Source organism: Populus nigra, chromosome 3 (genome assembly GCF_951802175.1).
Source record: "Populus nigra chromosome 3, ddPopNigr1.1, whole genome shotgun sequence".
In the NCBI taxonomy this organism is placed as follows: domain Eukaryota; kingdom Viridiplantae; phylum Streptophyta; class Magnoliopsida; order Malpighiales; family Salicaceae; genus Populus; species Populus nigra.
In genome coordinates this window covers 1,878,608-1,888,656 of record NC_084854.1, presented here as the reverse complement: position 1 = coordinate 1,888,656, position 10,049 = coordinate 1,878,608, and the positions used below count along the sequence as shown (strand labels likewise).

Below are 10,049 nucleotides of genomic sequence, written 5' to 3'. Positions count from 1 at the left end.
GTGAGACTGGGCTTGGAAATAGATAAAATCGAGGGCGATTGGCCATTCGCAAGCTGTGTTGCAAGATTTTCTGTGCAAGTTGAAGTGGGAGAAGGGTTGAGTCCAGTAGAGAAAAGGGAGATTAAAGGGGAAATATTGAGGAGAATCAGGGAGGCCTCTGCTTCTGAGGCAGAGGCTGCCACTATTGTTGCAGAGGTATTATGGGGTTCTTCACCTTGAAACTAGATTTGGAATAGAAATACTGATCTTATTTTATTTTATTTTATTTTATTTTATTTTTAAAGCAATTTCATAGCCCAACTCATGCCATTAACTAGGGCTTCTAGATCTTCAGTTCAGGATTGGCATTAACAGTTTAGTGATGGTAGAAGTAGGTACCCTGTTTTCTTTCAGATTTATTGAGCTTGAAAAACACGTTGGCGTGTTGGGATTATTCTGTGGAATTTATTTTCATCAGAGACACTTCTTAGTTCTCCTAAATGCAGTAACTTTCTTTTTCTTTTTAAATGAGGTGAATTACTAAGCTATATGCAACTCTCTAAATCAATTATTTTTAATTAAAATAACATCATTTCATTTTTCTTTTAAAAAATATATTATTTGTCGGTTCATTAAAAATCTAGCTTAACTAGAAGAAACTTACCTCGAGTTTTGAATTCTAAATTCCCCAAATGAATCTACCAACCTAGGGAGTATAGCAACTATTTCCTATATATTTGCTTGAGTTTACGTGTTTTAAATTAATTTTTTTATATTTTTAAATTATTTTAATATACTAATATTAAAAATAAATTTTAAAAAATAAAAAATATACTATTTTAATAAATTCCTAACCCTTTAAAAAACCACCATTACTTCCATACTAAAAATACTAAATAAATACGTGAAGGCAGGCACAAATTACTAGTAATAAACAATATACAAACAAATAAGTAGCTAGAAGGACGGTAGGTCAAATAATTACAAGCACATGCCTACTTTAATGTCATTGAGTAGTTGCTACACACCATCAAAGTATAAGCTCTGTAGCCAACCTCCCATTATAACAAATAATAATAATAATAATAGCATTTGAGGGCCTAGCTGTTGTGGTCAATCGTGTGACTTGTTTCGTTCTTATTCCTGGTTCGACTCTCTATGTGCACGTCTGTCACCCCCGCGGTGCCTAACCTGTCCCTGGGCTTGCAGGATGTCTAGTGGGCCTAGGGAATAGTCGTGGTGCACGCAAGCTGACCCGGACACCCCATGTAAATCAAAAAATAATAATAATAATAATAATAATCACATGAATGATGCATTTGCATTTATAAATTGGTGATCTATAAATCGCACCCACCCCATCTCTCTGTAGTTTAAGCCTATACCTTCTCGACCAATTTGCATTCTCAAAAAACTGATTTTATTAATTAAAATATTCTTTCCCTGCAGCATGCCTTGTCTTTTTGTACTCAACAAGTTCCTTTTCTTAACATCTAATGAATAATACCTGCCGTCTATGTAATTTATTTGTTCCCAGAGGATATGCTGATTTTGTGCTCTATCACTGCTAAAAAAATGTATTTGTCGTGAAAATATATGAAATTTATGTATTTTTTTAGTATTTATTAAATTATTTTAATACACTAATATCAAAATAAAAAATATTATAATGTATTTTTAACTTAAAGCACTTTTAAAAAACAACTTGCATCATAATATCAAACACATTTAAATTGTAGTATTTGTTCTTGTGGTGGCACCACACTTAAAAAAAAATGAAATTGTTTTGGTTTTTAATTATTTTTTTGTATATTTAAATTATTTTGGTGTGCTAATATCAACAATAAATTTAAAAATATATTATTTTGATATATTTTTAAGTAAATAGTAATTTCATTTGATTATGAAAAATAAATTAAAAAAATAAATAATTAGATCATCATCATATTGTCTAAATAATACATAAAAAGAAGCAAGAGTAGTTAAATAAAGACAAAAGAGCATCTTTTGAATGAATAGAACTAAAGTATAATTTTTGTAAGAAATCCCAAGATAAAATTCAAACTCCTGTACATTATAATTAAAAACTCAATTAGATGTATACAATTTATCATATAGTAAGAATTAAAAAATAATAATTAAACGCATCACATTAGAAACTAAAATGATATTCTTAGATAACATTTATTTAAGAGAAGGTGTGTCATGTAATATATCTCGCTAAAAGCATAAAATACATAGTTTTTTTAAAATATTAATCTAAACTTAGCCATGTGCTGAGCTTCCATACCCGCCAGTCTCGAACCTCCTCCATTTTTTTAACTGAAAATGTTCACTCTAGTCCCTAAAAGTTTAAAATTTTATTTTAGTCCTGCTAGCAAGTTTGTTTGTCCTCATACTTTTTTAAATACAATTTAGTCTCCGTTTTAAAAAAATTCAATTACATCCTTGAATGTTAAATTGTAAAAATAATTGAAATTAATTAAATTTAAATGAGTAAATTAGTAGGGTAATCCATTGAAAAAAATAATGGATCACAAATAAATAATAAAAAAATATGACCATATCTCTTTTACCTTAACTTATTACCTGTCTACTTGCCACTTTTATATAGTTATTAGAGATTTATATGGTTGTTAACTTCAAGGTCTGTGAGATTAGTCGAGGTACGCACAAACTGACCTGGATATCCATGTTAATAAAAAAAATTAACTAGATTAAAACAATATTGTTTATATTAATTTTTTATTTAATGAAAAATCAGAGTTGAAAGCTAAATTTTAACCGCGTTAGATTTGAATCGATTGTGCCAAGCTGGTTTTTAATCAAGCCAGTCATTTTTTTCCTTAATTAGGATCAATTCAGGCTTTGAATTGACTCACTGAACAATGTACTGAGTTTTTCAACTATGGTCTCGCCTAACTCCCCTTATGGATAAAAATTGGAATGTGATTTTTCTTCAAAAAAATTTAATTTAATGACCAAATTCTATAAATAAATAAAAAAACATTTAATGACCACAACTATTTCTGTGCCTACCTTTTTGGGACCACGATTAGAGTAAATTTAGTTAGCTTTAATTATTATGGTTTATTTAAAAATATATTAAAATAATATTTTTTTTATTTTTTTAAATTTAATTTTATTAATAATATATTAAAATGATCTAAAAATTAAAAAATTAAGTGAAAACAAAAATTAAATTTTTGTCTTTGAACATTTAGAGAAAGAAAGAGAGCTCCACGTAGGAAAGAGAAAGAAACAAATACAGTAATAATGTAAAAGAACCGCGTTTGCTCCAGCCGCCTTTGCGTTTAACCGACATGATTATTCTTGGCTAACGTTTTGCCTATTTAAATTAATTACTTTCCTTGTTGAATTTATCTTTCTTCCACTGTTATTTGTACGTTTTAAATGTTTTTTTTTAAATTAATTTTGATTTTTTATATTTTTAGATTATTTTGATGTATTAATATAAAAAAAATTATAAGAAAATTATTTTAATATATTTTTCAACAAAAAATAATTTAAAAAATAACTACTATTAATCAAGCTATTAAAATCATAACAAAAGAGTGAAATTAATTGTTGACTAGGTTTAAACGTGTCTTTATATATAAAAGATATTTGTTTTTATTGCCAATGACAGAAAGAATTCATCTTGTCTTAAGCTATCATGTGTTCTACAATGTTTATTGTATTACAAATATTTAGAGAATAAAAATCATTAATTTTAAGTAAAAATGTAAGTTTCATTTTAAACTAAAAATGAGTTAGTAAAATTAAATATTGTTATTGATCAAGAATAATAATAATAATAATAATAATAATAATTTTATTAGTCATAATTTACAAACTTAACTAGAAGATTTATTAAAATGATGGAATTTTGTTATTAAAAAACAAAAACTTCTTGAAGTTTCTTTTTATATTTAAATTAAATCTGATCACGTTAATTATATTTTATTAAATTAATATCTTATTTTTATCTAGCTTAAAAGTCAATGCAATGCATCATTATGGGATAGGTTTTTTTTTTAAAGTGTTTTTTTTAATATATTTATCTTAAAAAAATATCAAATTAAAAATAAATCAATTGTATTTTATTAAATTAATATCTTATTTTTATTTAACTTAAAAAAAAGACTTAGATTTCATTTAAGAACGTTGTAGTTTTTGTTTTAAGTATTTTTTTAAAAATATATTTATTTTTTAAAAAATACCAATTTAATATTTTTAATGATTTTAATATATTAATTTTAAAAATAAAAAAAAATTTGAAGTAGAAAATTCGTGCAGATTACCTTAAGAACTATAATTAACCATGATACCACCAAAATTCAAAAGAAAAAACACTAATTAACAAATTAAACTTCCTTCTCTCTTCCTTTTTCTAGCCAAAATCTCCCTTCATTTCCAAGAATCTTGGCCTTTGTTTTTCATTTTTTTAGCTCACAATTTACACCAGCGGCCTGGTTAAGCATCGAAGCACACGCCATCTAAAGCCTGGGAGATCTCTAACATCTTCCTTGACCTTTCATTTCCTCGCAAGATTTTATAGCCAGTTGAATATACATACGTAGTCGGTGCACAGTAAAATACTCAAATTAAGACCTGAGAGATTTTACAGATCTCTGAAATTCTTTGGCTGTTTTCTTTATCTGGGTTTTTGTTAAATTTGTGAAACATTTATGGGTTGGAGATATAAAGCTGGTTTGTTCTTGATAGCCGCTGTTGTTATTATATGGGTCACCTCTGCGGAAGTTACCCAGGTAATCATAAATTTGTTTTTCATATTTTTCCCCTTTATTCACTCTTTATTCTTGTTGAGAATTGGATTGCTTTTAGATATTTGGTTAAATTTTGCAGTCACTAATTATGCTGTTGGCCCAGTTGTTGAAATCAGAATTTCCTCTGGTATTGTTTTGTCTTAGATGGTGTGTTTTTGTGATGGAATTGTTGAGGTTGAAGAAATACAATTCTGTGTGCTAAAAATTGAATTTGAGGTTGCTTTTTTATAAAACTGAGGTGTGTTGATTCACCCTTTTACATTTGATGGGTGTTGTGAGTGTTTTTTCGGTAAAATACTAGTTGGTTTACAAGAAATTATTGTAAATAATGAAGCTTGAGAAATTATTTAAAAATATTTTTTATTTCACGTTGGAAAAATAATATTTTTGTTTTAAGTTGAATTATTTAACCAAAAATATTTATTATCACACGTTATAAAAACACCATTTTTTTATATATATATATCTAGAGTATATGTAATAATAGGCTTTCAATCCCACATTATAAAAATGAAACTTTTTTTTGGTGTTTGTATAGTAAATTTTGATATGAAATAATAATCAACAAAAAAATAGATGGTAGGCTTTCATGTGTAAGTTGGCCCGAGCAATGGAAACCACGAACTCTTTAATTCTCCCATTTGATTTTCTTACTAGTTGGTAATAATGTATTTTTGGCCCTTAAATTCAAACCACATACTCTTTATTTAATTTTCTTACTAGTTGTTATAGACTATCAGCCTATGTTATTCTTTATCTTGCTGTTTTTGCATCCCTTATTTTAAGGAAGAACCTTTTGAATCCTGGAGTATAATCTTGTGTGGGGGAAATGTTTATACACGCCTCAGGTTTGTTGTTCGGTTGTTTCTGTTCGTCAACATTTTACAACAAAAATGAGGTGAAAAGAAGAGGAATGCTGGATTTCGCAGAAATTGAAAATGATCAGGCAAATAATTGTTGATTATCTAGTCGAGTTGGTGATTGAAACAATGGAATTAATGTATATGAATATAAGATAAAACAATGCAGCTATGTAGTAACATAGGTACAATCACTCTTTACTGTCTGGTTTCTTTGCAAGGGAATGGATTGTAGGTACATGATTGTAGGAATTATGTTAGTTCAAGTGTTTGCTACGGAGAATACTTTAATTTTTATTGAAAGTCATAGAAATGAATGAACTTTAATGTTTTGACCTAATCAATGAGGTGTTAATATAAAAATGCATTGCCCAACAGGATATCTTTGCCGATTATAAGCAGCCATTTGCAGTGACATATCTTGGAGCTTCTCTTTTGGTGGTTTACCTCCCAGTGGCATTCCTTAAAGATTGGACACGTAATCTGCTAAAGCGACAGTCTTCTAAAAGTGGTAATGATGCAACCAACGTAAATGGGTCTTCTGATGAATTAAGCTCTCCTCTGAGTCGCAAAATCTTTGAAATGGAACTTCAGGGAACTTTGACTAAAAAAGACAGTGAATTGGACCTTGCATCTTCAGAAGAAGGAAAGCCATTAGTTTCTAGACACAAGGATGATTTGAATGTTCTTATACATGACAAAGAGCCCACAATCAGAGAAATTGCTATGTGTGGTTTTTATATTGCCCCTATCTGGTTTGTAACTGAGGTAAGGCTTCTTCAGGGCTATCTTTTCCTTTATGCTTTTTTCTACAATAACAATCAAGTTGATGTGTGAATCTAATATTGATTGAGGGAAAATACCAACAAGGATGTAAGATGAATGTACAAAATCAAGATATGAATATTTCTATTTTGCTTGTCCGCATATATTTGCTACGTTCTCTATTCTTTTTTGCATAGGATTCCAGATCATAAAATTAGCAGGAATTCAAGAAAGTTCTTAGTTATTATTTTTTGTTGTGGACAGTACCTATCAAATGCTGCACTAGCACGGACGAGTGTTGCTAGTACAACAGTTTTGTCATCAACTTCTGGACTCTTTACTCTTTTCATCGGTGTGTTTTTGGGTCAAGATTCTTTAAATGCAGCAAAGGTGATAGCTGTCCTGGTGAGCATGGCTGGTGTTGCCATGACTACTTTGGGAAAAACATGGGCTGCAGATGAGTCACCACTAAGTGCTTCCACGTAAGTCTATTACTCCATATTTGTTGTTTATGCTGCCTTACTTTTAACTTCCCTATCTGTCAGCATAAAGCAAAATAAAGGACATTGTTGATGCTGTTCAATGTGGCCTCATAAAGTACCTTACTAGTAATGCACCATAAAGAAGGAAAGAGTTTCCAATTCAGGCTCCCAGTTCATTTTTACTATAGTGCGATTTAAAAAGTAATAGTTAAGGTTTGTTTATCTTCTAAGGTGAACTTTACCTACTCTAAAAATATTATTGAGAACCTTAGTTAAATAGTCTACTGATACTTCAACACATTCAGATGCAAATACCATGGTTACTCTGTGCAGGATAATAACAACTTCATCAAATTTCACATGTATTATTTGAGCAGCTATTATCTTATTAGCTTGCTCTTTGTAATTCGTTTCTGGGCATTGACAGTTGATATTTGTGTTTAGCAACGGCAAACGCTCGCTTGTTGGGGATCTTTTTGGTCTTCTCTCAGCCGTGTCATACGGACTATTTACAGGTTTGGCATATCTCTGTTGATTGCTTTGTTTTTATTATTCCAATATTCATAGGTAGTCATTGTTTTAGTTTTATTCTGCCAAAGTACAGTGTTAATGTTTGCTTTTTCAAACTTTGCTGCAGTGCTTCTTAAAAAGTTTGCTGGAGAAGGAGAAAGGGTTGATGTGCAAAAGTTGTTCGGATATATAGGATTGTTTACACTAGTAGCTCTGTGGTGGCTTGGTAAGATGTGTTATTTGTTCAATGTCCTTTGATTGGGTGAAATTGCAATGCATGAGATCAATTCGAATCATGGAATCATAGCTTTGTAGGATGTGATTGATGATTTAGGTACTAACTTTTAGCCATTTGTTGAGTCATTGTTCAACCTCTGATGGGACTTTGTTAGTTCAAACAAGAAACTTCGTTTTTGTCATTATAGATATGGAGTTTAGACAATGGTACTTTGAAAGTAACCTTGTTTTACTTCTCAAACTGAGTGGGTGGCGATGACTTTATTATGCATTTGTTTTCCTTTTTTGATTTATATTTTAATGATATTCTGTCATTTTGATGGGCAACAAGTCTGAATTGAAAACCATTGAGCATTCTGATTTCACTGTTTTCTTTTGCTTTTGAGTTTTCTTTGCCTGGACATGTCAGATCCTGAGAACTGACAGAATCATTGTTTTCTGTTGGTATGTCAGTTTGGCCTTTGACAGCCTTGGGAATTGAACCCAAGTTTACAATCCCTCACTCTGCTAAAGTGGATGAAATTGTTCTTGCCAATGGCTTTGTTGGAAGTGTCCTCTCTGACTACTTTTGGTACATGAAAGCCACCCATCTTTCTATTACTGCTTCATATTCATTATCCTAGCCTCTCATTCTGAAGTTGCTATTTTCCTGCTAGGGCATTATCTGTTGTATGGACAACTCCATTGGTGGCCACCTTGGGCATGTCCCTCACCATCCCTCTTGCTATGCTAGCTGACATGGTGATTCATGGCCGTCATTATTCAGCAATTTACATTCTTGGTTCTGCTCAGGTAATTATAAAATGCCTCTGCGTTAAGTTTCCTTGACATCACGAAACAGGATAACCATCCATTATATCCGCCACAAATTAAAGTACTGAAAGGTGGTCTGTGTCATTTTCTTCTCCTTCCATCTTAAGATGAAAAAGGTGGAAACTTGCTATTAGTTTAGTAACAATCTCATGTGTATAAAAACCTGTTTTTTCATGTTGCTAATTGATGATGGCATTTGGATTCGTATTTGAATGACTGGTTGCGCTGTCCTTTAGGCAGGAGCTAAAGTTTGTCATCTGTGTCGTTGCGGATTATATGACAGTGTAATCCTAAAAATCTGATGTTCTTTCTTCATGTGCCGCAGGTATTCGCAGGTTTCATGATAGCTAATCTTTCGAATTGGTTCTCAAAGAAGTTAGGGTTATAGCATTGGTGAAATCCCGGCCTATAGCAATCCTGATTTTTTTCTCGGGGCTTTTCTTCACCGGTTTGACTTGATATCAAAGTCTTGGTGTGATGTGATCCCCTCAATGTGTTGTTGTCTTTACAGGGAATGTACCGTCATGGTATAGTGTAAATGTAATCCACAGGGTTTTGTATTTTGTGATGATCAGGTCTGTTGGAGGGATGTGCCCTAATTGAAATGAAAACATTTTCGTTCAAAGAAAAAAAAAAACTGTTCTTTTATGACTTTGTGAGTGTAAATTTAAATTGATGAATGCATGTCGAGGATGGTGGTGTCAAGTCACGAAGGTGGTCCTCTGCATGTGATGTGTGCCTGCTACCCACTTCTCCTAGGTATAGCAAAAGGGAAGCCTTGGATTCATCTGTCCTAGAGTGTGTTTGGCAGTGTGGTAACGGTTGCTTTTCAAATATCTTTTCGTGTCGAAATACATGTCAATTATATTTTTTTATTTTTTTAAAATTATTTTTAACATCAGCACATCAAAATAATCCAAAAGGTACAAACCGCACTCAATTTTAGCAAAACAAAAAAATTTCAAAATTTAACGAAACGCAGGTTGAAACACACAGCCAAACAGACCCTAGAGTCATATATAGCACTAGCACCCCAACCTTGGTTCAAATCTCAAGTTTTTTTTCCTAAAAAGAGAAGCTTTCAACCTCACAAGGATCCATGGACACACAAATGGTCGATGATGGTCGAAATGAAGCGTTTTAGGGTTCAGGCCACTGATAGTTTGATCATGGTTCAGGGCGTTGATCGTGGTGTTCTTAAATCGAATTACACATGTTAAATTAAATCCATCTCTTTAATCTAATAAAAAATAAGTTGTAGAACTAAAAAGAAATAACAAAATATTTTAAAATATAATTTATATTATTTTTTAATATATTTTTTCGAGTGATAATCTTGTATAATTAATTAATTTTAATTAATTGTTTGATTTTTAAAGTTTTGATAGCATATCAGTCCTAAAGCTTCGCAAATAATTTATATTATATTTTAATATTAATAATTTTGGCATAAAGGTTGGTCAATTGTATCATGTTGTTTCATGCTGTTTTTAGAAAATTAATTAAGTGTATTGGTGTTTTAAAAAAACTATTTCTTCTATAATATTTATTTATTTAACTTAACTTAACCTTCAAAATCAAATAATATAAATATTATAGATAATATTGGATTA

At 30.7% G+C, this 10,049-nt stretch overlaps 1 protein-coding gene across 1 annotated transcript; it reads left to right on the top strand.

Annotated features, from left to right (window-relative positions):
- The first annotated feature begins 4,314 nt into the window (after positions 1-4,314).
- Positions 4,315-9,084, top strand: LOC133688119 (uncharacterized vacuolar membrane protein YML018C-like). Its single transcript, XM_062107507.1, has 8 exons — positions 4,315-4,751; positions 6,008-6,397; positions 6,659-6,876; positions 7,321-7,391; positions 7,514-7,612; positions 8,077-8,194; positions 8,280-8,415; positions 8,762-9,084. The coding sequence occupies exons 1-8, from the start codon at positions 4,671-4,673 to the stop codon at positions 8,822-8,824; spliced, it is 1,176 nt and encodes a 391-aa protein (XP_061963491.1). The 5' UTR covers positions 4,315-4,670; the 3' UTR covers positions 8,825-9,084.
- Positions 9,085-10,049: the final 965 nt, after the last annotated feature.

Bases quoted from the DNA above. Each gene is read 5' to 3' on its own strand.
- LOC133688119 (XM_062107507.1), top strand. From the start codon at position 4,671: ATGGGTTGGAGATATAAAGCTGGTTTGTTCTTGATAGCCGCTGTTGTT. The intron at 6,398-6,658 runs GTAAGGCTTCTT...TGTTGTGGACAG, and splicing joins CTATCTGGTTTGTAACTGAG to TACCTATCAAATGCTGCACT. The intron at 7,392-7,513 runs GTTTGGCATATC...ACTTTGCTGCAG, and splicing joins GTCATACGGACTATTTACAG to TGCTTCTTAAAAAGTTTGCT.